This window comes from Gymnodraco acuticeps, unplaced genomic scaffold, assembly GCF_902827175.1.
Source record: "Gymnodraco acuticeps unplaced genomic scaffold, fGymAcu1.1, whole genome shotgun sequence".
Taxonomy (NCBI): Eukaryota; Metazoa; Chordata; class Actinopteri; order Perciformes; family Bathydraconidae; genus Gymnodraco; species Gymnodraco acuticeps.
Genome location: NW_022992244.1, coordinates 491,839 through 518,867, shown reverse-complemented (window position 1 = coordinate 518,867; position 27,029 = coordinate 491,839). Strand labels below are relative to the sequence as shown.

At 39.2% G+C, this 27,029-nt stretch overlaps 3 protein-coding genes across 4 annotated transcripts in view; 1 reads left to right on the top strand and 2 right to left on the bottom strand.

The window, feature by feature from the left end:
- The window catches only part of arrdc1b (arrestin domain containing 1b), a 46,672-nt gene extending 41,088 nt beyond the window's left edge, over positions 1 to 5,584 (bottom strand). Inside the window, exon 1 of the mRNA XM_034206335.1 lies at positions 5,394 to 5,584. Within this exon, the coding sequence (XP_034062226.1) occupies positions 5,394 to 5,511 (118 nt within the window). The 5' untranslated portion in view covers positions 5,512 to 5,584. The remainder of the gene's footprint in view (positions 1 to 5,393) is intronic.
- Positions 5,585 to 7,505: 1,921 nt separating this feature from the next.
- LOC117539961 (glutamine synthetase-like) lies at positions 7,506 to 14,515 on the bottom strand. 2 transcript variants are annotated; one of them, XM_034206336.1, is made up of 7 exons: positions 14,303 to 14,515; positions 11,576 to 11,750; positions 10,687 to 10,848; positions 10,447 to 10,593; positions 9,075 to 9,202; positions 8,747 to 8,946; positions 7,506 to 8,070 (listed from the first exon to the last, which is right to left on the bottom strand). In XM_034206336.1, exons 1-7 carry the CDS (start codon positions 14,318 to 14,320, stop codon positions 7,740 to 7,742), a joined length of 1,161 nt encoding a protein of 386 aa, XP_034062227.1. In that variant the 5' UTR covers positions 14,321 to 14,515; the 3' UTR covers positions 7,506 to 7,739. The 2 variants fall into 2 exon arrangements, with proteins under 2 accessions (XP_034062227.1, XP_034062228.1); XM_034206337.1 differs by lacking the exon at positions 14,303 to 14,515 and adding an exon at positions 13,919 to 14,067.
- LOC117539962 (fibroblast growth factor 21-like) lies at positions 10,310 to 13,587 on the top strand. Its single transcript, XM_034206338.1, has 4 exons — positions 10,310 to 12,729; positions 12,833 to 12,910; positions 13,034 to 13,131; positions 13,213 to 13,587. Exons 1-4 carry the CDS (start codon positions 12,636 to 12,638, stop codon positions 13,312 to 13,314), a joined length of 372 nt encoding a protein of 123 aa, XP_034062229.1. The 5' UTR covers positions 10,310 to 12,635; the 3' UTR covers positions 13,315 to 13,587.
- Positions 14,516 to 27,029: the final 12,514 nt, after the last annotated feature.

Here is a 27,029-nt window from a genome sequence, read left to right as displayed (position 1 = left end):
GTGGTTTTGGGGGGGAAGTAGCGGAAAAATAAACCTATTAAACTAACTATACAGTGGCGAAAGCCTTGGTAAAAAGGTGCGTTTTGAGGGCTTTTTTGAAAATGTCCAGGGTTGGGGCGCTGCGGATGTAATGGATATATGTGGTTTAGCCATGATTCACACAAAGGATATCAAAAACTTTACAACCCACTTAGAGACCATGCAAGCGGTCCTGCGCTGAAAATCAGTCCTGCTCTTCAGTAAAATGTCCGGAGGGTGTTGGCTTTTCGTGGACGCCATGCACATTTCTTGTGCAAATAAAGCTTTCAAAAACCAACTCATGAAAGAGAAAAAGGAAAGCTAACCATTATGGGGGGATTTGACAACTCTGCCTTATTAAAGGATGTTGTTGTTGCAGTTTGCATTCATAGTAGATATTCTTTAGAAGTATACACTGCGATTACCAGGAATACGGGGGTTTCTCTGGAAATGTACCCTTATGACTCATCACCTAACTTAATAGGACATTGTCCCAAAATAATCCAAAAGATGAATACAATTAGGTACAGTACCAAACCCTTAACTTCTCTGTATTGTTTTCTCAGGAAGACACAAAAACAGGAAATTCTCACGCTCCCACAAAGCACACAATCACATGTTCCTGCCTCGGCATGCCGTCTGATTGAAGGAATCATCAGCGGCGGTGGTGGAGAGGGGTGATGTCACTGGACACATAATGCAGCCTCGGCATTTACAGTACATTAACGGACCGGCTGAGAGCCAGACAGAGAGCTTCTTTAGTTTCAGCAGTTGGAGTGCCTTCAACAAGGAAGTGAGTGGAGGACTGAGGGACTTATGGTCCACTGGCAAAAACAATATCTTATACATCACCCCGTAAAACACACTGGTAAGCTTAAAGTGTGATTCAATATTATTTGAAGGACAAAACGATCATTGTTTGTTATGTTGTAAACTATAAAATATATCAGGGCAGAATGTGTTGACTACGAAAGGCAAAGAGAGAACTCTACTTATTTTATCTTGAAATCAAATTGGTTTCGGGAAGAAGCACTTCCTGGAATGCTCTTAGGGAATCAAAACACATAGGCAGAACAATCACAAGAAAACTCAAAGGAACTATTTTAAACAATGATCAAGTCTTTCTCAGGAAGTTTGCACAACAGTTGTTTCCCAACTCCAACACAACAATGCCATTACAATAAAGGCATTTGAGTTGTTTATAAGAGAGTGCCAGAAGTAATATTGAGACATCTGTTGTATGTAACAAATATAAAACCTTTTCAGACTGCAATGAAAGGTTCCATGACTATGAAAATGTAAAATATGTATTAACAGTGTTATGGAAATAATTATCATAAGACGCCAATTAGTAACATACAGGACAAACCTCGATGTCTGTTTACCTTCTTTAAGGACACAGGCGGCTTAGCCAATAATGTTATTGTTCCCATTCTGTGACCGGTCAATACTGGGATACAGATGGTCTGTGTTGTGGGTACACTGGGACACTTCCTTCTCTGTATTTGTGGACTCCAAGGTGAAATCTTCGAGGTCATAAGTGTCCGAGGCAAGTAGCTCTGTGTTCCCACACTGTTTAGGCTATCTCCTCAAATATGTTGTTTACTCTCTGCGAAACCAGTTAGATGGGCTGGCAAGAGAGAGGCTCTCCAGAATTGACGTGGCAACTCTACCGTGGAGTCAGAACCTCTGACTCTTGGATTTGTGATGTGAATACTCTGGTACCAACTCCAAATAAATCACAGTGGTTTGACATCAAAGCTCCGACTCTTCCCGTGTCTCCTTCCTGAGTCGGTGACTCCACTGCATGCTACACAGAAGTTTCCTCTACAAACAGGTTAGACTCTTGTCCTTTCTGTCCTTGTGGTTATAGAGTCTGTCATACAAATAATCTGTGTATAAGAATATACAGCAGAGCGGACAAGTCAAAAGTAAAAAATGATGTGTTTGACCTACTTTCAAATAAGTCTTCCTATCAAACAACGTAATAAACCCTAAGAAATATTATACTCAAATGTATTATATTCATAAAAAGAATGTATAATGATGTATTTAGTTTCAGCGTTCATATCAATTGTGATGCCGAGTGCAGAGCCTTGAAAGAATACTGGTTTTCCACTTTGTTGCAGGTGTGAAATTTGGATTTACAGAGAAATGAAAGTGCATGGACAGACTGCCAGTAAATGCAACAGATACTATTCATGTGCTTGTAGCTAATGCAAATCCTAAATCAAAACCCTTCCACATGCTTGTTCCAGCATCTGGCATGTATTGAGCTGTTTACTTGAAGCTCTTGTTGTCGGTTTCCTCTTTAAGGACAGCCAACATTCGCCCAAAGCCACCGAGAATTAATTTGGGGATAAACGCCTGGTGTCAGGTACAGGCTCACCGCAACCGTGTGACCTTAGTGTGTAAGATCTGACCTCTGCTGAACGCCATCTGCTGCAGGTCAGCCTGTGCATTATGGCATATTAATCTCACTATGCCTTACATACAGGCACAACAAGGCTTACTAGGGCTGCTCGATTATGGCAAAAATCATAATCTCGATTATTTGGGTCAATAATTGATATCACGATTATTAAAAACGATTATCCATTTACTTTGAAAACATCCATTTATTGAAGGAAAGAAAATGTGAACAGTATGTTTTTAACAGTTGATTACCCTAAACTTTAAGTATAATTCAACTGAAAAACCAATATATATCTTTTTTTTAAATAAAAATTAATTAAAACCAAATTAATTAAAAATAAATGAATAATCGTTTTATTTTGATTATGATGTTTTCATAATCGTTGCAAGCCAAAATCGTAATTGCGATTAAAATACGATGAATTGAGCAGCCCTACAACAAGCCAGGAAATGATGGCAAATAAAAGGATGGAAAACCAGTCTTCAGTTAAAGAGGTCTGTTGATGTTTGGGTTGATAGATACAAATGATAAATAAAAAAAATGCCAATGGCCCCAGAAGTGCAACCACTCTTAAATCTGTATCATTGTAGCGATCCCATTAATATGGATATGTTTTTTTTCTGGGTTATTATTACCCTGATGACACTTCGGACATTATCGATCAAATAAAGACAGAAAATTCAAAATAAATTAGGTAACAAGCCAATATTCCACTCCTACTGCTATTTATATAATGTTTTACTTTATTATTTGTCCCTTTTGTTTGTTTGTTCACCATGTAAAGCGGCCTTGGGTCCTGTGAAAGGCGCCATACAAATGTCATCTATTATCATTAATACCTTATGTATCATTTTCTCAATATGACACAAAAACAGGAGACGTACAAAGTCTCACAGAATCCTAATCAAAACCCGTCAAATTTCTTTTAAGGTGTTGTTTTTGGGCTAATGTAATAAATATGTAAATAAATATCACTGCTGTTTTGCAGTTTCTGTCTGAACCCAGTGATACATTGGAACTTTAAGGGTTTTCTGTTGCCAAAAATCAGCTGACAATCATTGCATTTCCCAGGAAACCTCTTAATTAACGTCCCTAGTCAATTAACATACTTCTGTGACAGACTCCGCTCCTCCGCTCCCTTCACTGGCTTCCGGTAACTGCTAGAATCCACTTCAAGACACTGGTACTTGCTTACCATGCTGCGAATGGATCTGGCCCTTCCTACATCCAGGACATGGTTAAACCGTACACCCCAGCGCGTGCACTACGCTCTGCATCAGCCAAACGACTCGTTGCGCCCTCGCTGCGAGGGGGACCCAAGTTCCCATCGGCGAAAACACGTGGGTTTGCTATCCTGGCTCCAAGATGGTGGAATGAGCTCCCCATTGACATCAGGACGGCAGATAGCTTGCACATCTTCCGGCGCAGACTGAAAACTCATCTCTTTCGACTCCACTTCGAGCGTTAGAACTATTAACGAAGCACTTTTATACTAATAAAGGACTGGCTTACCTAAAGCCAGTTGAGTAGCACTTGAAATGTTTGGCTCTATGAAACCTGATGTACTTATATGATTCTGTTTTCTTCAAGGTTGTGTCTTCCTGGTCGAATGTACTTATTGTGAGTCGTTTGGATAAAAGCGTCAGCTAAATGCAATGTAATGTAAAAAATGAGCTTTAGGTGAAGTTGATAGCAGCTCTATTATCAGACAAGAATCCCCACAAGGATCGCTTGCATACAATAGATTATTTGTGTACCTCCATGGCAACTCCAAAAGCTGCTCTCCACCTTGCTCACCTACTTTACCCTTCATTAGCAGCTATTCCCACAAGTGTGTCTAAGTTGTTGGCATCAGAAGTTTCCAATGTCCTTCTTTACTGTGGAACATGAGCAGACTTAAGACATATGGTCAGGCTGGGGGAGTAACTGAATACATGTCACAGGATTACATCATTAGAATACAAAACGGTATTCCCTGACAGTTGCATGGACTACAATATGTCATCAGATTACTGGCACGTTTAAAAGAAAAAAAAGGGTATTACTACCAGGATAACAATATTTGTATACGTTTTAAAATATATAAAGAACACTTCCTGACTGAAAAAAAGTATTGAGTGAAACCATAGAGGATCTTCGAATCCATCATTGTGGCTTTTAATTCGAAAAAATGCTTTCACTGGGTGGAAATGGTTCCATATTCTGTACGTTTTATACAACGACGGAGCCATTTCTGTTTATCCAGATTGTAATTTAGCTTTTTTAACTTTGTGTGTGGTGGTGATGTGTTTCACTCTTGGTCTATAGACTACTTTCTGAATATGTTTAATGAAAGGCAGGTTTTTCTTTAAAAAAAACACTGAGCAAAGGCAGATTTACAAGATGTCTATGGTTACAGTGTTCTGTTATGTTACAAAAGGAAATCAGTTTACATTACCTCTTAAGTTACACATGTTTTACAGGTAATTGTAACACAATTCAATGTTTTAAGTAACCCCCCAAGCCTAAATATGGTTTTAATAAAGTAATAAAAAGGTGTCTAACACTTGTTCTGCTTTTTGAACACTTCTCCACAACATTTTCACAAAACATGGAAGCAACATGTTGCCACGAGCAGGATGCGAACCAGGATGTGGTTTTCAATCGACAGCACCGAACTAACAACAACAGAGAGCTGGTGTCATGTGGAGGGTGGAAACACTCTCAGCCCAGCACCAGCAAACCCCCTAATGTCCGCACCAACATTTCTATCACGTCCACAGTTTCAAAAATGAGCCTTAAGCCTTCTGAGAAACAACCACGCGCCTGATATCTAGCTTTGAGTTCATCCTCGTGTCCAGCAACATCAAAGAGGTTTAAATAAAGTTTATTTACATCGACTCGAGCCTGCGTCGCGCGTGAAAGACACGCTGGCAACATGTTTCCTCTCTCATAAACATGTTGAAGAAAAGCTTCCTACCTTTGTACTGCAACGAGTGGCCGGTTCGTATTTTCACATTTCCGCTAATAGACTCTCCGGGACCGTAGACCACCTTGTTGTTGGTAAAAGTGATATCAAATTCTTGAAGCTTTCCCATGGCTCCGCTACTCCGCCGCTCTGCGTTTCTGAAACAGCGAGGAGGCGATGCTGCGCGCTCACCTGCTGCCGCGAACCCCCCCCCCCCCCACCCCCCCACGAGACCAGTGACGTCACTCTGACAACCCAGTGAAAGTAATGGGAGGGATATTTTTCTCCAAGTTCTTAAGAGATATTATATATATATTATTATATGTACAGCACTTTGGCTCGACCAAAAATCTTTATAAATGTGCTATATAAATATAACTTGATTTGATTTGATATAATAAACATGTATTAGTTTATATGTTTGAAATGACCAACTACGATCTTAAACATACATTTAACCATTGAATATAACAAATATAATTACTTGTTGGACTAGAAAAAACAATCAAAACGTTCAATTTGAGGATACAAATATAATATCAAATTTAGAATATGATAAAATGTCAAATGTGTAAACATATAATTATGTATGCTGCATTTTACATTCAGACATGCAAAATAACAAAAGTTAGCCGAAATTTGATATGACATTAAATCTTTTGAATCTTAAATCTTTGAATTTCCCAGGAGGAGTAAAACGTTCAAACTTATAAACACACATTAAAGTAATTACACTGTCAACTATGAAATCTCTAAAGACAAAACAATGTTAATTTTACACATTAAACATTAAAAACTGAAAATAAATGTACATGATAATATCTCACATGACTTCCTACTTCTTGTAGCACTTCCTGTTTCTGACTGGATTTCCTATAGATGTGCAGCATCAGCAGCTCGAGCAGTGAAAGTTATGAAGGCTGTGTTGCATTAAAAAAGATGACGCCCTGTACGATTTTCACATACAGCCTTTATCATGGGTCTAGTATATGTGGCATTTACATTAAAAAACTAAAATGACATTAAACACAAAGATATGAACATTATTTTCTCTCCATGCCCTCATCTCACCAGGCTCCTGATATTCCTGCTAAAAGCTCTGCTCGACGGATGTTTCCATGACAACAGACAAACATCACAGTTGCCAAGTTACTGCCTGTATCCATGGAAATCTGGTATGTGCTGGCATCTGATCTGCTCTTCAGAATTCCTTTTTTTCTGTTTACTCATGTTGCAAAAACCTCCCCTCAAACAGCTTGAATACTGAGTCATTTTGACACTGCCGGGCTACAAGTGAGAGGATTGTATGTCGGAAGTAACAGGATGAGATGGAAACGCCATATGTCAGGTGCACCAAGCATCAGGCTGCCATACTGAGAGGAACATAGAGAGACTCATTCATCACACATTTCTGCCTGCAATCTTTTTATTTGTGTGGTTGAATGCTCCATTATTCCAAACCACATGTCAATCATTATTCTCAAAGCGCCACATAGACGGTGTTGGTCTGTTGTGACACCTTGACCTCTCTCCAGGTGGTTCTGACTGGTGAATTACAATTGTTTAAATGCACTGACATGATGAGGCACTGTGAGAGGAGGACTATACTAGTGGCTCCACCTGGTGGTAATCTGTGACACTACTGTAGTAGATTTGGTCAGATTATATTCAACTGTAGTTGGATTTTTCTGGCAATCAAAAAGGGAATCAGAATCTAAACCAATATGGCTGTACCTATTAGTTTCAAGGTTTCAATCTTCATTCGTAATTGTTACAGTTGGATATAAAGATGACGAAACACTGATAATTAGTATAACACTTTGTTTGTTTATCACTTTTGTTAGGATGAGGCCAGGGTTAAGAATCACTTTTTAAATGAATTTGTAAAGTGAATATGATGACCAAACAATAATTCACTGTTAATTTGATGTTGACAGAGAACATTAAAATCTCAACCACCTTAAAAAACCTGTGAAAGAAAATCCTTCACATCTCTTTCAATAGCCTATTACATTAATCAAATCTCAGAAAGTATTGAAAACCAATACTGCTAATCCCAAGTTTTTTTAGTTTTTACTTTACATTTGATTTTGTATTCTAATATTTAACAAACAAGCGATCCCGGCAAGTAGAGCACTGCTGTGTCTTTATTTCTCTTTACCCAACACATGTAATAATAATACATAGGCTTAACATACATAAAGTGATATTCCCTGTTTCTAGAAACATTTACTAGTACTGTATCTCGTGAAAATGTATCTCATAATAAATATAGCAACATCAATAAACCTGAATCCTTTATGTCCCCACATTTTTCAAGTGTCTAACTAGCAGGCAGATGTTTATTTGTATATTTTTCTACATAGCAGGTATGTTCTCTTCTTCGCTCTCCTCCATGTCTTCTGAATGAAGCAGGCAGGTGTATGCGATGGCCTTGGTCACGGCGTACGGGTCACAGTTAGCTGAAGGTCGACGGTCCTCGAAGTAGCCTTTCTTCTCCTGACCCACCGGGCGGGGGATGCGGATGCTGGCCCCTCGGTTGGCCACTCCAGCAGAGAAGTCATGGATGCTAGAGGTTTCGTGGTGTCCTGAGAGACGCCTCATGTTGTCCTTCCCCCCCCTCGGGTCATACACCTGGATGTGCTCCTTGTGCCTTTTGCTCAGCTTCTCAATGGCCTGCTCAATAAACCTGTCATTAGAGGAGTAAAGAAAAACGGTTTAGATATTGGTTGCTCCAGAGACTGTCTGTGGACGAATGTTATCTATTTACTTATAGTTTTAGAACTTTATAAGTGACACAAAATATGACCAAGCTTTGTCACAAAAAAAAGAGTAACAATGTCTTATTTTTTATGTAAATACAATGCAGCCTGGTTAAAGGCTCTGTATGGCATACAGAGCATTGATATAGCAGCAAATAACATTTTGTACAGAAATAGTGGAGTAATGTGTTGCTAAGCAAATAACAACGTTTCTGTTGCTAGCTCTATTGAAAGCTGTCTTTAAATAGTATTGTCTTAACAAACCACATTTTATTTAACTTGAATTCATGTTTGTGTGGGCATGATGCCTGGTGAATGCAAGTCCAAATAAGTACGTTTTTTCTTTTAAAATAATTTTTACAGTCATATTTTTTAAAGTAGTTTTTCTTGAATGAATGTTCTATCCTTAAACATTTGGTGACACAGAAAACATACATTTGGTGGAAGTAAATTTTTTCACTTAACATTTAACATTTCTACTTTGAGAAGACAAAATACTTCAATATGAGTAAGGTTCAATTCATGAGACAATTTTAGACAAGGTGTTTTATAGTGAATACATTCATTATAAACTTTAGAGTATTAAAGGGTGTGTTTACTCACTCCAGTCCTCCTTCTTCCCTCATCTGCTTGGTGCTGACATTGGTGTGACAACCAGCGCCATTCCAGTTGCCCGTCATTGGTTTGGGGTCCAGTGTTGCAACAACTCCAAAATCTTCACACACACGATGCAGCAGGAAGCGTGAAACCCACAGATGGTCTCCCATCTCAATTCCTTCACAGGGTCCCACCTGGTACTCCCACTGAAGTAAGCAGATAATTAGATTAATTAGGAAATTGGTGTGTTAAACAAAAAGGACAAGGAACAATAATTCAAGTTAAGGCATCGTTTTAGTATCGTCTTTCCACTGCGCATAAGAATGACATTTACCTGAGATGGCATGACTTCAGCATTGCTGCCGTAGATATTGACCCCAGCATAGAGGCAGGCCTTGTAGTGGCACTCCACAATGTCCCGTCCAAAGGCTTTGTCTGCCCCCACCCCACAGTAGTAGGGTCCTTCAATTGGGTGACATAATTGGAAGCTTGTTAAGACAAAAACGAATATAAACCTGTACAAAAAAAACATAACACATTTTCATTAATTGCCAATCCTAAAACAACTTTATTTTTGTAGCAACATTGTTAGGCAATAGCAACTTTGCAACTTTAATAATTGTTGTCATATTTGCTTAAAAAGGGCCCCTTCATCCTGACCCTAACCCTAACCTTAACCATGAGACACATAATCTGTGAAAACAAACCAGTTTCTCCAACCAGTGTTTCTAATGGCATTTGAAAGATTCCACTTGAATACATTAAAGAAAAACAACCAATCACAGCCGAGGATTCTAACAAGGTGTCAACCATCCAACTGTAGGTAGGTCAGTCTGATAACATGTGAACTTTCAGAAACATATTTTGGCATACTGTTCATAAATGAGACAGTTTGACAGCATGTTGACATCAGTCAAGCAAACCCTAAGCCCCGCCCACTGTGTGAAAGCTAACTTTCCTTTTTTCTTCCCTGCAGCTATTTAAACAGCTGCAGATTTTATGGTTTTTTTCACATGTTCCTTGTTTTTGAATATTGATGCTCCATTAAGTAAATAATCATTAGTTATCAACTTAAAAACACTTTATAAAGAATGCTTATTACAGAGTGTATTTTTCTCGATATTTCTTCCACATGAATGTTCATTTGAGGATTCATTTTAAAACTCTTTTATTTACTTTTAAAGCCCTCAATGGCCTGGCCCCGCCTTACCTCTCTGAGCTGTTACACAGCTACACGCCCACTCACACTCTCAGGTCAGCTGATCAGTTGCTCCTGAGTGTGCCAAAAACAAAGTCTAAGCGTAGAGGGGACCGTGCTTTCTCTGCTGCCGCCCCTAAACTGTGGAACGACCTGCCCTTGCTCATCAGACAGGCTCCCACACTGACTGCTTTTAAATCTTGTCTTAAAACCCACCTCTTCTCCTTGGCATTCAGAAACAAGTAGATTGTTGCTTTTATTTGCTTTCAGTGGTCTATTGTTTTTTATTATATGGCTGTTATTTATTTTTTAATTATTACGTTTATTCTGGTTTGTTTTGTGTTTGTATCTTGTATTTTAAATGTATTTATATTATGTTGTGTGAGCTTATCTCTCTGTACAGCACTTTGGTCTAAAGGTTTTTAAAGTGCTATATAAATAAAGTTGGATTGGATTGGATTGGATAAATGAACGGAAAAGAAATAGAAAATAATCACAGATGATGTACCTTGGGGTGCTGGGAATCCATTTGTGGGCCAGCTATAGGGATGTCCATCTATTCCCAACAGCGTGTACTCCTGCTCTATGCCGAACCAAATAATGTGCTCTTTAACCTGCTCCATCACTTTGTTGCAGTTCATCCGATGGTTAGTTTCTAGACATGACATAACAGAGGTAAGTGGTACAACTTGTTTGTCCTGATTTACTGAACAGGATAATAATACATTGACAACATGTCAGTATGTACCTGCAGGTAAGCGGTTGTATTTGAGCACCTCACAGAGGACCAGCTTGTTGGGGTCTTGGGTGAAAGGATCCCTGAACATGCGCACTGGGACGAGGTACATGTCACTGTTGGAGCCCTCCGCCTGGTATGTGCTGGAGCCATCGAAGTTCCACTCAGGAATATCTGACAAGACACATTTAAATGTTATCATCAAAACATTACTAAATATAACTCAGCCTTTAAACCAGATATGCTACTACTTTAGCTGTGATGTCACCAAAACTAATTCCATGTACATTATTTGTTAGTACTTTTATGTAATCTCACCGTACTACAGAGTAGCCTACAAATAAAAATAGCCTTTATATCTCCTTTACAAGTGATTGGCAGGAAAACGTTTTAAATTTAGACGGGAGTCAGGTAAAAACCAAGTATTATTAGTTTGGGGGATTTCCATGATCTCAGATCAGTTGAAAAAAAAAGAAGGAAAGATGAGGATGAAGGCAAATAAATAAATAGAATATGAAATCATTCAACAACAACAAGTCATTTTTACACTTCAGTTTTCTATGGTTTGAACAAAAGTGATATGCTTAGCGTTAATTATTAAGCCCTAAAGGTATATTATGTTACAGTTGGAACTGAGCCAGGCTGTTTCCACCTGCTTCCAGACCTTATGCTAAGCTAAGCTAATGAACTTTGGTTTGTGCCTACATTTTTACCAAAGAGAGGTATCAATCTCTTTGTAAATTAAGTTACTGAAGCCCTTAATAATTCATATAAGAGCAGAGTCAATAGTTATACCCCATAGAAAAAACAATTCCACACATATTTGACATTTTTCTTTATGTGAAAGTGTAAGAGGCTCAGAATTAAAGGGTGAAAAAGACTCCAAAAACAGGACATTTACCATCAATGGTTTGTGGCTCAACATCTAGGGTCCGGGTCTTGTTGCGCAGACCCTCCCCGCTGCCATCAATCCAGATGTAGGTAACCTGGACCCTCTCCCCCTGAGGCAGGCTCATGTACTGCTGGCGCACGGCCTTGTTGAGGCGGGAGCTGAGCGACACCGATGCCATGTTCGCCTTTAGTCAGAAACAGACCACAACATCCAGGGGTGATGTTCAATTGCAGAAAGACTCATGTTGATGTCACATGCAATGTATTTTAATTATTCATTATTGCATGGTTTTAAGTGTGTGTTTTATACCTTTTTATTGTGTGATTTTACTCTGAAATGTGTTTGCCTTTTTAACTGGTTTTAACTTCCTGCTGCATGCTTTTATTTTGAAATGTTTGGATTGGCCTTGCCATGCTGATTGACAATGAGTGACCACACCTGGAGCCAATTTACACGCCTATAAAGGGAAGGAGAAGAGCAGCAGAGGACAGACGGAAACTGAGAGAGGCTGAAGGGCACAGCAGAGGCAGAGCGCACCAGGAGCAGAGACGGAAACTGGGACTGAAGGAGACAGCAGAGGCAGAGCGCACCGGGAGCAGAGACGGAAACTGGGACTGAAGGAGACGGCAGAAGCAGAACGCACCAGGAACAGAGGCACACGCAACAAAGGGATTAAAAGACACGGCAGTCCGAGAGGGTCAACGGAGCACCTTCACAGCCCTGGAAAGACTGGTTTTGAGAAAATACTTTTAACCCTTTTAACATTTGAATTATTTGTATTGTTTTAACTACGTTTAATTGTATTTTAACATAGTTTTAGACTATCTTTTTACTGAGATTATATTTTAGACGGCTCTGATTTTAGTTTTCTTAGTAAAGATGTTATGTTCTACTGAATAAATTGTGTTTTAAACTTAGTAGTTGTCTCCTTGATTACCCAGTTTTGCTCTCCACCTGATTTAAAAGAACCCTTGCCCTCCTTAAATTATTACCCCTCCCCCCTCCTTTACATTAGTTATGGTGCTTTTCGCGAAAGTTTACTATTCATTCATGATACTGTTAGATAACTATGCTGTACCTGGTTTGTTTGTCGTTTTATCTCGCTGGCTCCAACCCAATTGTATCCTTCCATAATCAAGTCAGAGAGGTACATCTCTACACAGGTATTTATACGACCACGGATTTAATATTGCATATTGACGAAATGTTGCTTCTCTTTTATCCATTATGCTAATTTCTTCCTTTCCTTCCTTTTTCATGATGCAGATAATCACAGAAGAGGGACATATCTGCAGATGACCCTGGATGGGAGAGTGTCAGGAAGTGATGCTCAGACTCCTCACAGTGAGTATTTGGGAGATAAATCAGAAAGAGAGCATGTTTTGGAGGATATTTTACTATCAAAGACATCCTCATGGGATAGTTTGAGGTCCAGTAAAGACGTATATTTATATGTTTGTGTTCCAGGTGTGCTAGAGCTGAAATCAGTGAAAACAGGGGAAATTGTCATCAAGGGCCAGTCATCATCTCTGTTTCTCTGCATGGATAGTCATTTGAGGGGGCAGGTAAGCAAAAAATACAATTTCCCCCAAGAAACTCCATGGTTTTGTAGTTCAATGATGGTTAATATCTGTTGTGTGTTTCAGGGGCTCTACTCAGAGGACAACTGCACCTTCAGAGAGCTGCTGCTGGCTGATGGATACACTCGTTTTATTTCCTCGCACCATGGATTTACAAGACTAACTTGACAGACATGTTTCTTACATTTGACGTTAAGACTCTGACTCTTTGTTGTATTATTACTCAATTTGATTTTTTTAAAGTAATTTAAAGCTTCCATATTACTAGAAGGGGATTCATTCACCCCAAGAGGCATGGTAGAATATATTATCTTTCTCCCTATAATATAATAAGTCTATCCACTTTAAACAAATGTTAGTTTTATCATTAACATATCAGCAGTTATTGCTGGTTATTACAAAATATGTTTATAATGGTTCCATATCTTACTTATTATAATTTTCTGGCCTTTTTTGCTTAAGCAAAACTCATAACTGTATATTTATTAACTGATTTTTATATTATAATCTGAAACCTAGAGATGAATACAGTTCACAAAAATCTACTACCAATGTAGTTCACTATTACTAATGTGTTCAACAAAACCCTGGTTACTTAAGGCAACTCAAGAGAAAATGGCATCACTTGAAAACATGTAAGGAGTACAAATAACCAATTGATGAATACACTTAAAATGATGTGAGTTGCATTTACCAGATTGTACACTGTTATCCATTAAATCATCCAGCAAATTACATATATTACCGCACATAAACAAATATTCAGACTTACTGCGTTACAGGTGACTTCAGTTGTAGCCAGGTAGCAACTATGAGAGCTGTGTGTGTGACGTGCCTTAACCCGTTTGCAGTATTTAACTGGAGTGCAAATACCAATGCTGATGACAGAAGCCTACGTGTCCTTTATGTAACATGACATTGCTGTTAGTGGGTGTGTTTGGGTTTATGTATTTAATATCAAACAGGCTGATGTTTCCATTAGACACAAATATATCCTACATGCCTCTGAATTCAAACGGAAACTTTAAAATCAGTAAATGTAATTGTAGGCACACACAAAACATTTCAGTTAAACTCCTTCCATTATAAACAATAAGTCAGAGTTATTGCTGAGGTGGAGATCAACTCCCATGAGATATAGAAAATGAACACCCACCTGTGGCAGAGAGGCCATCTGCTGAAAGTGTGTGACTGCTGTTTGCTGAGCTGAGAGCGTTGCCGCTCACTGAACACAATTAGAGACTAGAAAGCTGCTCGTATGTTCAGTTTCCGTCAGGTTAGCTGTCCTGAGATCAGGCAGGAGGGCAGAAATTCAACAACCCCTACAGAAACAGACAGGGTCGCATGGGACACTGTGATGGTGTGTTTGAGTGTGTGATGTGTGCACATAACCGGTTTAAAGACATACGGCGTAAGGCTCCGCGGCCCTTAAACAACCAAATGGGAAGTGCTGTTTTGTTGGCGACTAAATGGTTTTGACCACGTTTCCTGAACCCACAAAGCTGATATTTTCTCAGTCTTCTTATGTTTCTCCTTTATTTTATTAAAGTGTTATTTTGTTTACTTTCGACACGACCTCTTCGAAACACTTGTCCCATGTCATATTAGCATTTTTGCATATAATTTGAAGGCATTCCCAACTTGTCAGATAAAGACGCACAGTCGCAGTTTCGTAAAATGTTGTTAACTTTCTTAATCCAAAGAAAATTAGCAACTTGGTTATGTTGAGGCAACTACATTACGTATTGGTTAGGTTCAGAAAAAGATCGATTTAGGGCAACAATATTCACCTTGATTACACAAACTAAGGTAGATAAGGTGGTTGACTTTTGGTTTCATACGTGACAGAAACAATGGTTACTTTGGTAAAAGTTGCTTGTGTTTGATTCTCTGTTCAGCCTGAGCTCGTCCACACCTCTCTCTTTCTTTTTCCAAACATTCTTCTGTCTTTTGTCGATGGGGTCAACACAACACATATTCAGTCGAAAGACACACACCCTGAAACACACCCCTTGTGTTTCAGGGTGTGTCTTTCACAAGTTAATCAAGGTTCAAGTAATAAGCAGATCAACAATTGCCATCACATGGGTAATTAAAACATTTCCGAGAAGAGGCCACCAATTTCCCCATTCTTTAATGACAATGTACAACAAACAGCAGCTTGTGATGCATCATGCATAAACAAAACCACAATGAAAATCAATATTGATGAACATCATTTTTGCTTGGTCTAGTTCCTTGTTGAGCAACATTCCTCAATGAACGAGTCAGAGTACACAGGCAGAAGGGTATATCTTGTTTCGTTCGTCATAAAAAACAAAACATTTCCACTGGATAAAGTATGTCTACCTCAGCAGTTCTGGTTTTGAGGGTTGACATCTGCTTCCAACCAGTGTTCGAATTACCCATTTTCTAAATTCGGGGGAGCCCTATTTTTCAGTGCACATCCTGCTACTAAATATGTCACACGCACGCTCTGTTGACTGAAAGATGTATGTTTCCTGCATTAGATCAACATTGATTGCAAATAGGCCTACCTTGTTTGGTAGGACATCTTTTTTTCTCATCTCCAAAATCTTGATCGCTTTTTCGTGTGCTGGCTCTTATGGTGCTTATAAATCTTATAAATATTTTTCCGTAAGGTTATTCTGTTGATCACTGCTGATTTTCCCTGAATCCATTATTGTGAAAGGTGCACTCCGTGTATTTTTCTGCGAGCGGCAGGGAGATCAATATACGTTTTGCCTCTTTGCAAATCTCACATCCACATTTATTTTTAATTTTATGAAAAGCCATGGATACCTTTCATTCCACTCACTCCATCTTTTCTGTTTCTAGTTAAAAGGCAGGTAATGGGCATCGTCAGGTTCGCTAGTGCAGGTGGCCAGTGGCTGCGCCAGAGATTTTCTCTAGGGGGTGCTGTGGGGTAGCTTGACGTTTCATAGAGGGTGCTCAAACATTAAGGGTTTCCTATGGAGAGGCGAAGTCACGCCCATCTACTTCCGGACCATGGGACCCCGGAAGCGAAAAATGTACATTGAATTCAATGGAGAGAGAACACGTATCTTTTGATCACGTTTGAATTGTGCCACGAACTACACATATGATGTTTGTCAATCTTAAACAATCATTTCCAGGTCAAAAAAGTCACATTTTGTCGTAAAACTGCTGAAATATAAGACTATGAAAAATACGCTACTACAAAGACTACAAATCCCAAATCCCATTCTGGGTCGCGTAAGTGATGTCACAGGCATGCTCGGTGATTTATAATAAGACTCGTAATTAAAGCGAAGAAGAAGAAGATCTCATAACTGATTTATTCCCTCCAATCAATTATAGATCGCTACAAATAAATTCACTTTTACAAGATGCCTGTGTGCTTTGTACCAGGTTGTAGTCATAAAAGTGATCATACCACTTGCTCCTTCTATCGATTCCCGTCTGATGAAAGGACCAGGAGTCGCTGGATCAGACATATCAGGTAATATCATAGGTAATATACATGTTGTGCATGGAACATAGTCAAGTTAGCTACCTAGCTAGTAGCGACGAGTAGCGAGCACGTTAGTTAGCATTACATTACTTAGCCTTGTCATTTTTAGTAGCCTTACCATGAAGTTATTATTTTATTACACGAAGTAAACCAAAATGTTAAACAGTAACCAAACATGATGGTAAGTATTTCGTGAAACATTTGAAGAGTAGCCTACTGCGCCCTCCACCGGGTGCTAAGGAAGCAGTTCAGGGAGAGTCGAAGGCAGGCATGGAGCTTTGCATGTCATTCTTCTGGACGTGTTTCATTGTGATGACAATCTGTTTGTTGGAAAGACAGTCGTTGTGTGCTTATTGAGAGAAAATTGTTAGAAGAGATAATTATTCAAAGTGTTTCAAAGTGTTGTTACTTTAAACTAAGTGTTGTTACTGACTTTTTTCTCTTTTATTTTCTTTACCTCACCTGTAACTGCTGAGACGTTGAGGAACATGCACACTGACCTGCTCTGGCAACCTGATTTCCACTGTACGTAATAGTATTTGGTTATGGTATATTATTTATATACATCAAAGGCACAATGCACCCCCCAGAGACACACATGTATTGAGTGTGATATTTTGCATAGGTCATGTGAAATCATCTTTACATACTAGAAAACTGTAGGAGCGGCAACTTGTTTTGAAATTGAATTTTTAATATCCGATAATAAAGTTGATCTGTTTTCTTTATTCTTCTCTCTTCCCAGCTCCATCCATCACCATTCTCTGTTCCTGCAGGTCCTGCTTGCTAATCAATGCTCATATTTTTTTACACAATTACAAATAAAGTCATTGTATTGTATGACATGAAGTTGTGCTTCATTCGGAGTCAATAATACATTAATTCTGCCTTCAACTGCGCAATGATTGTGGACTGCACCGACATCCATGTAGCTGCCCCCCAAGATGAACCAAGCAAAGAGGGTCACCATCATGCCCAAGGACATCCAGCTGGCCCGCCGCATCCGTGGAGAGAGGGCTTAGACTGACCTGAGACCAGCACACCCAAACACAACGGCTCTTTTAAGAGCCACCTACAGTTTCAAAGAGTTGCAATCCTACGTTATTATAATGATTAAACTGGTTCATGTATCACTTAGTTTACTGAACCGTGATGAATGAAAGAAATTAGTGAGGTAGTGGTTTACTGAAGTTACAAAGACATTAATATATGAGTAACAGGTATTGTATTGTAAGTATTCGGTATATTCCTTGATAGCTTTTGGAGAAGGTTGTTTTTAAGTTTACTCAAATCTATCGTTTCAACTGTTTCACTTTATAAAAAGGGAACAGGTGAGTAGAGCATCATTGAGTTTCTTATTCTGTCAGTAAATTATCCAAATTAAATGTTTTTCATTATTTTAGTCAAACCTAAACAAATTGATTGTACCTTTTAATGATGACCTTACATGGTCGGCAAAGTTAAATTAACTTCAGAAAATCAAATCTGTTCTGAGAAAAAACTAATAAATGTTTAAAGATAGGAACTTGCCATCCCACTGAAAAACAGTCCGTAGAGATTTAAAGGCGTAGTTGTAGTTCAGTCCAACGTTTCATTTGGATTCATTTGACAACAGTCAACTATTTTCATAAAGAATATATATATTTTTCAAAGTCAACTTTATTGTCAATTTTACTCAGTTTGAGAGATCAAAAAGATGTTTAAATAAAATTATACAATTTACAGATATGTATACAAATATATATATCCTATATACACCATCATGTATAATGATGGTGTATGATGTAGAAGGAAGTGGTAGATAACAAGTAAATATAGAGTTACATACAGATCCATGTTACAGCAAAAGATGGAATAACTAAGAAGCACGCAGAATAATAATAATTACATGCAACAATTAAATAACTGCTCAGCATCTCCACCACAATCTACCTCTACTGGCCAACACAGGGAGCATATGCTGGGTGTAGAATTTTTCCAGGAGGAGGAGATTTCCATGCCATGCAGGGTCTTTGGGGATGGGGATGATGATCACCTCCTTCGTGGTCCACACAACAAAGTAGCAGAGACTCTGGTCTGTGATATGCAGCTGCCCTTGGACTGGTGCCAGTATGGGTGATTCTCCTTGAGAATATATGACCCACCCTCCTCACGAAGACAGAAGGATGGTAACTGGACTGCCTCCGCGATGGTCATGTTCCTCTGGCTGTGTGGACACTTCACCTCCAGCAGGGCAGATGGCTGCACAAGTCCATCGGGTGATGCTCCCAAAACACCCGACTCACTCACAAAGAGACCAGACTCGATTCTAAGCCTTCACCCCTTCGGCCTCGTTTACAACCCCCCAGTTGACAGTTGGCGATGTCTCTGGCCAGTGGGTTGTATGTCTCCTCTCGCTGTTGGTAAAGTTGAGACACCGACTGGACTACTTTTTAAGTGCCAGGCTTCCTCCACTGGCACTCACATCTGTGGAGCTGATCTGCCACATGGCAAATATTGCCAATGCTGCAGCGTGGCTGCATTTGTACATCTCCTATGCACAATCACAGACAGCGCTCTGCATCGCGCCATCGTCTCCCATGCAGATCTGTAAAAATAAAGTAAGTACCATTTGTTAGCATGCTATAATAGATTGAATGAGCAATAATACAAGTATGGTCCGGATCTGGGGGTGGGAGGGTTTATTTTTCCATAGTTTTGTCCTCTTGTCTGATTGTTGTTATTGTTTGTTTTTTCTGTATTTTTTGTAATTTGTGTTGTATTGGTTGTGATTGTATATTGTATTTTTCTAAATGTGTATGAATACATTTTTGAAAAACATTTGATCAACAATAAAAAAGGATTTGGTCAGGATCTAGACTCAGTGTGTAGTTTATTAATTAATCAATGCTCTCTACATTAGGAAAACACATACCAGTGTACCAGAGGGAGTCACACACAGCTGTGCCTAGATAACCAAAATCCTTGAATCTAGGGCTGTGCAATTAATCGCGATTACGATTATGGTTTGCGACGATTATGAAAACAGCATAATTGACAAAATACGATTATTTTTGCTGGGTGCGCTTTCGCCCCTCCCTGAAAGCCCACTCGGCCACGTGGGAGTGACATGTGTTGTGAGTGTTCAGCGCGAGCGAAGATGTCAGATCAAGAGCAGCAACTCGTTAAAAAGAAGGGTAAAACTATTTCCACTATTTGGAAGTACTTTGGCTTTCAGGAGTCCGACGTGGAGCAAAATAAAGTACAGTGCAGGATTTGTTACCAGGTTGTGTTGGCACCACACGCTAACACAACCAATCTCTTTAATCATCTGAAATACAACCACAAAGTGCAATACGACCGGGCAGTAATACAACAAAAAGCAGATGCCCGCTCGACTTCATCCACCACATCATCACAGTCATCGATTCTGGACGCATTGTACAGAGCGACGGCCTACGCGACGAGCTCGCAGAGACACAGAGATATTACAGGTGCCATTACATTTCACATCGCTAAAGATATGTGCCCAGTTAGCACTGTTAGCAACCAGGGCTTTAAGCAACTTGTCAACACGTTGCACAAGCGTTACGCGATGCCGTCTCGGTATTATTTCAGCAGGTCTGCGCTGCCTGCGCTATATGACAAATGCCATGGGGAAGTTGAGAGAGATGTGGCTTCAGCTGACTACTTTGCTACCACAACAGACCTATGGTCTAGCCCAGGGGTGCCCAACCAGTCGATCGCGAGATGTGTCTAAAAATAGAACAACAATATTCTGTTTTATCGTTAATGTCCTGTAACATAATCTTCCTGTGCCAGAATAATGCACTTGAACGCATCAAAGCTTTGTGATTGGCCGGCGTCACCCCTGTGTCGGGGCGTGGCTGAGGGTCTTCAGTACAGGTGGCAATATCGTCACCTGCCTGAGCTCATCTCTGAAACCAGACCATGTCAACAGGCTGGTGTTTCTTGCAAACAATCTTTAAGAGATGACATGAGCAGCCTTACCAGCATTTGCCATGGTGGCCTAAACATTTTTTTATTTGGTCTTAAATTGTATTTATTGCATTTATTTCCTGTTACTTCTGGACCATGACGGTTGGCCAGCCTTCAACGTTTAACTGAGTGGAATATGTTGAATATGTTTTACCAAAATGTTGGCTATATGTTAAGGAGTTTTCAGTAGGTTGTGACAGTGCACTGCAACATGTTTGATTTCATTTATTTTGGTCTAATTTATTTGTATTTATCATATTAATAATATATGTTTAGTATGGTTTTGGAAGTGCGCTCCAACATATTTGTTGATCTTGTTTATTGGTAAAATATTATTTGTTTTAAAGTTCAATAAATGGTCAATGAATAATCGTCAAAATAATCGTGATATCAATTATTGACCCAAATAATCGTGATTATGATTTTTGCCATAATCGCACAGCCCTACTTGAATCTACACACAGCAAATAAACTCAAATGACACAACGAGAAAAAGGAGATCACACATACAGTATAGTCGATATACAACTGTCCGCTTCAATCTGAAGAGCAACTAAAACAAAACACGGGAGTGTACCTTGTTCTTGTGAACACTAATGTTATCCACAGCATACACAGAGACCACGAATTTCTTAAGGAGAAAACTAGTTACTAAAACAAAACACGTTAGTGTACCTTGTTAGCTCATGTTAGCTAGCTGACATTAACGTTACACATTGCACTCATATTACTCACCGAAACCTTGTAAAGCCGGTCCCGCTGCTCTTACAGAACCGACTAACTCCCCTTTCATATAGGTACAGCTCTCAACGTGCCCAGACTTGTAGTGATGTTCACCTCGTAAAATACTTTTATTCTCATTCTGAAAGAATGTGGTGAAATGTGCTAACGTGACGGCCATCTTTATGTTGGTGACGCGTGTTGTGCGAGACGAGAGACCTGTAGTTCACTGAGCGGTTTCACACGAAAAAATGTGTAACTTCACAGTTTTACGACACATTTTTATTTTTTTGACTTGCAAAATGTTCTTTTAAATTGACAAACATCATATGTGTCATTCGTGGCACAATTCAAACGGGATCAAAAGATAACCTTTCTCTCTCCATTGACTTCAATGTATAATTTTCCGCTTCCGGGGTCCCATGGAGGCTTTCGGAAGGGGAGGGACTTCGCCTCTCTATTAATGCACCAGCGCTACAGTTTAATTTGCTACTGCAACACTCCCCACACACAGTGTATCCGCGACTTCGATAATCGGGGCATGCTCCCCCGGGAAGATTTTTTAAATATTGAAGTTAAAAGCATCAATCTGGTGCACTTTGAGAGCAAAATGAAGAGATCTGGATACATCTCTCAACACCCATATGAAACAGAACTGTAAACAGATTTTCTATTTCTTTATAGATATTTTACAAATCACTCCCCTTTTAAAACAAACCGTTTGAGACCCACTGAGATAACTAGACTAAAGTGAACTATCTAAACACTGAGAGAGTCCTTTACTTCACCTGAGCTGAGGTTATCTGAGACTCTCAGTCCGACAGGAGAGAGTTCTCCCTCCACCTTGTTGTTGAAAAAGCTCCCTATATCCGTTAGCCTGGCTAGTTAGCACCAGATGCTAACAACAACGATCTCCGGTAGATACCCACCACCGGTGCGCACAAAATGGCTTGTGCCACACACACACACACACACACACACACACACACACACCACACACACACACACACACACACACACACACACACACACACACACACACACACACACACACACACACACACACACACACACACACACACACACACACACACACACACACACACACACACACACACACACACACACACACAGAGAGACAAAGCAGAGCTTGAATGAAACACAGAGACCCAGAAGTAAGCTACTTGTACTCACGAGGCCTATTATGTGCAAAATCCCTCTCGCTTTCACGTGGTTTTGATTGAGTTTAGTTTAAGGACTAAAAAACGATACATTTTTCACATTGCTGTTAGCCAATAATTTGGCTGTATAGCTAACAGGAAGTCACTTAAGTGACACAAAGTAATTTAGCCTATGGGTAGGTAAAAAATCTAATGGGTGCTGGCCATTGGCCTAATCATATGTGTTGGCTTTATGTTTTTGGTCAAAAATGTGTTTGTTTTACAATTGCATTGATGTAATCAATAATTTTTCGGTAACACTTTATATTAAGGTACACAAATTAACCATCAACTAGTTGTTAATTAACATGCATATTAGCAGTATATTGGCTCTTTATTAGTCATTATAAAACACTTATGAATGCCTTATTCTACATGACCATATTCTACAAGTAATAAGCCATTAGTTGAGTTTTTCCTCATTAACCCTCTAATTAGTGCTTATTTGTTGCAAGTAAGGAACTTATTGTACATGAGTTTTGGTCTTAATATGCATTGCCCAATATGGGCCTAATAACACAAGAATAGTAATTCTCCCATAATAACACTTAACAAATATAATCTATTCTTATGGAACAAGACATGAAACTACAAGTGTTAATTAAGTCTAAACAACTCAAAATTAGCTATTTATATCTAAGAACACGTTTCCTATTCTAAAGTGAAGTATTGTTCATAACCAATAAGCTAGTAGTTTGACTCTAATTAGGTATTTCTATCTAAGAATATGTTCCCTATTCTAAAGTGAAGTCTTGTTCATAACCAATAAGCTAGTAGTTTGACTCTAATTAGGTATTTCTATCTAAGAATATGTTCCCTATTCTAAAGTGAAGTCTTGTTCATAACCAATAAGCTAGTAGTTTGACTCGAATTGACCAGAACAGGTTCCCTATTCTAAAGTTGCCTCCTCTTCACACTTTGTAAATACATTATAGCACACAACTACTGAAATTAACCTCAACAGTACATGAACAAAATAGGCACACGTTGAAATATCTGTTTTATTAATGAACCACTAAAGAGAGGTTCAGACACATACATGTACCAAAACATGTCAAGTTTCTCCAAGGCTGAGAACATATATGCAGCCTGTACTTTTTAATAAAAACTGATTTTTAACAGAGTTTATGTATTTGTGATCATACTGTGTGACCTGCTTGTATGTTCTTACACAATAGGTGTACTGTTCTCTCTCTGTGTTGTCTCAGTGTGAACATAGATTAAACAGCCAGCCAAACTCTTTTGAGAGCCAGGGAATGAGCAGCCATGCTCCTTTATTGACTTATTTGCAGTCCAGTGACATTCAAACGGAGTGAAACTATAAAAAAATAAGTTACAAGGCACTTAATGATCTCATACATGCAAGTGTAACATACACAGATGAACACATTAGGACCGCTTAGTGTAAACAAGGTAAACATAGCTAATGCTAGCTGTACAATAAGCATGTATACAGGCTAGTATGGCTAACGCTAGCATGTATGCTAACGCTAGCGCGAATGCTAACGCATTTTCTCATTGAGTTTAAACATCTCCTCCACATGTCATCACATAAACACAATACATGTTACTAATCCTTACAGTGTAGGCGTAAGGCTCACACTTACACTTACAGTCATTGCTTTCTGACGGACTTGACCCTTTTACTCTTCAGGTTGCATAGGGAAAATTAGTGGCAGTGTACTCATGGATGTCTATACTGCCATTATATTCCGTTCACGTTCTCCTACTTCCTGTACCCGGGTCTAACCTTCAGTACACATTTTACAAAAATATAAATGTGCAAATATGAAACATACGTCAATATCCCCAAAACATATTATAACATATAAATACCTAATTTTGAGTTATTTAGACACAATTAACACTTATAGTTTCATGTCTTGTTCCATAAGAATAGATCATATTTGTTAAGTGTTATTATGGGAGAATTACTATTCTTGTGCTACTACTGCCTTATTACGCCCATATTAAGCAGCGCATATTAAGACCAAAACTCATGTACAACAACTTCCTTACTTGCAAGAAATAAGCACTAATTAGAGTGTTATTGAGGAAAAACTCTCAACTAATGGCTTATTACTTGTAGAATATGCAGAATACGGCATTAATAAGTGTTGTATAATGACTAATAGAGAGCCATTATACTGCTAATATGCATGCTAATTAACAACTAGTTGATGGTTAATTTGTGTACCTTAATATAAAGTGTTACCAATTTTTCTAATTTAATAAAAATAATAATAATCATTTTCAGAAAAAAAAAATAACACATATTTCTTGGGGGTGCTTAGTGGGTGCTTCAGCAATCCTGGGGGGTGCTTCAGCTCCCCCCTGGCGCCGCCCCTGCAGGTGGCGCCGGCAGCTGTGGCCGTTGTTGAAGCCTCTTCAGGCTCCGCATCAGCAGGCCTCTCCCTCGGTGTGGAGTTGTCAAACTCGACCCTAACGCCGCTTACAGCCGGTGAACTAAAAGTTGTTCTGTTCACGTTGTCATTTTTAGACACCTTCGCTTCTTTGCTTGTGAATCCAAAAGCTGCGAGGCTTGGCTGTTTTCGTTTCGCCATATTTTTTATTACAAAGCCAGAGTTAAAAAAATATCAATATGAAAATGTAAAATACCGTGCCGGCATCGCCACCGTAACCATATCAACGTAAGTAGCGTAAAGAATGCAGCGCCGCCACGTACAGATGGCAACACCCAGAAATATTCACAAATATAAAACAAATATTCAGAAACTGTAATGAACAATGACTATTATTTATTTCAAGAACTTGTATTTACAGAAACTCAACATTTCTAATCTGTGTGTATATGCACGATTTTTTTTGGGCTCCCCCTATTTATCTCAAAGTCGGCCTTCAGGGGAGCTTCCCCCCTTTTTAGGGGAGCCAAGCTCCCCCTGGCTACCCCCATTTCGAACACTGCTTCCAACACAATGGTAGGGGAAGGGAATTGTGTGCAGTTCAAAACATGACATTTTGTATGCGTATTTTGAGAAATATGGCCACAGATACTGTGTTTTATCGAAATATCTTTGGGGCTATAAGACAGTTCTCAAAAAGAATTTGAGCCTCAATGCAATATGAAAAAATAGCTAGATTTGGCTCCAAAACATCCCCTCTTCTAGGACAGATTCACATACCTCGCCCTCATTAAGATGATTTCTGCTGTTGCCTTGTTTTCTGCCATTAAAGTAATTATTCACAGTCTCCACACACTTCTGGCTTCTTTCTATATTAGGCTTTTCTCACAATCCGTCCACTCTTCCGCAGGTCCTTTCCTCCTCTGTCTAGCCTGAACGACTGGGTGCTCGTCCTCCAGGCTCCCTGACACACCCGGGCGCTGTAGAGAAAAAGGTTCATGTAATTAAAGCTCAAAGAAACATCTCATAATGATCTCGAGGAGATTCTTTAAATCTCCCCTTTTAGGCCATCGTAAAATTAAGAAGAACATTCAAGGAAAACATTTTTCAAATATACTTTTCTAAACCTGTTCAACTACCTCTGGGTCTGGACTTTATAACTGTACTACTGCATACAATGACATTTTAGACAAGGAAGGATAGACATTAGTGAGCTTCTAAATGTGTGGCAAGGGGTTATGGGCCCTATAATGCTTATTTTCATATTTCATATTTGTGCCTATACTGATAGGCTACATGTTTACATGCTTTAATGTTCAAAAAGGTCTCTATTGTTCTGCCTGTGCTGCAGCACCTCTTTTTCTCCCTCTGTCTGAAACCAGAGCCCAGTCTGCTGATTAGTTAGCTGTCTGCTTCTTTGGCAATTGGTCAAGCGATTAGAGATACGCCGCCCCCCTTGGCCTATCATCTTGGCCTATTACCTAACATGTGTTGGAGTGCTGGCCAATATAAGTGTGAGTGTTGATGTCATGTCACTATATGTTAAGGGAGTAAACAAAGGAGTCCAATGGAGGCGTTTCAGGGAGTGTCTGGGAGAGAAACTTCCTCTGGAGGGAACTTTGGGATTTTAGCCTTTGCAGACCATTTACATGCACAAAAAACCTATAGAACTAGGGTTACAAATGGTTTCGTTTAAGAGGTATGGCTATATGTCACAATAACTCATGACCTTCATTTAAACACGGGCAACTGCCTCCTAAAGTCCTGAGTTGTTTGACACTTATATCAACCCGAAACTCATCTTACTGGAACATTCTTTTATAGAGTTCCTTATTATCTGTATATGAATGATTAAATCACTTCCTGGATTTTTTCCAGGGGCATTTCTGAAAGACTTGCTCGGGTGAGCACGTTCCACATCATCATACATTTACTTATGTTTATTATATTTCTAATTCACATCTAATACCTGCTTTGTCAAAATTATGCTGTTTCAAAAATGTCCTAATTTGTGATGAATAACGTATATGTTATCTAATCAATAGCCGCTACTTCTGAATGAAACCATTTTTAAATCGCGTACATGCACACGCAGGCACACTCACC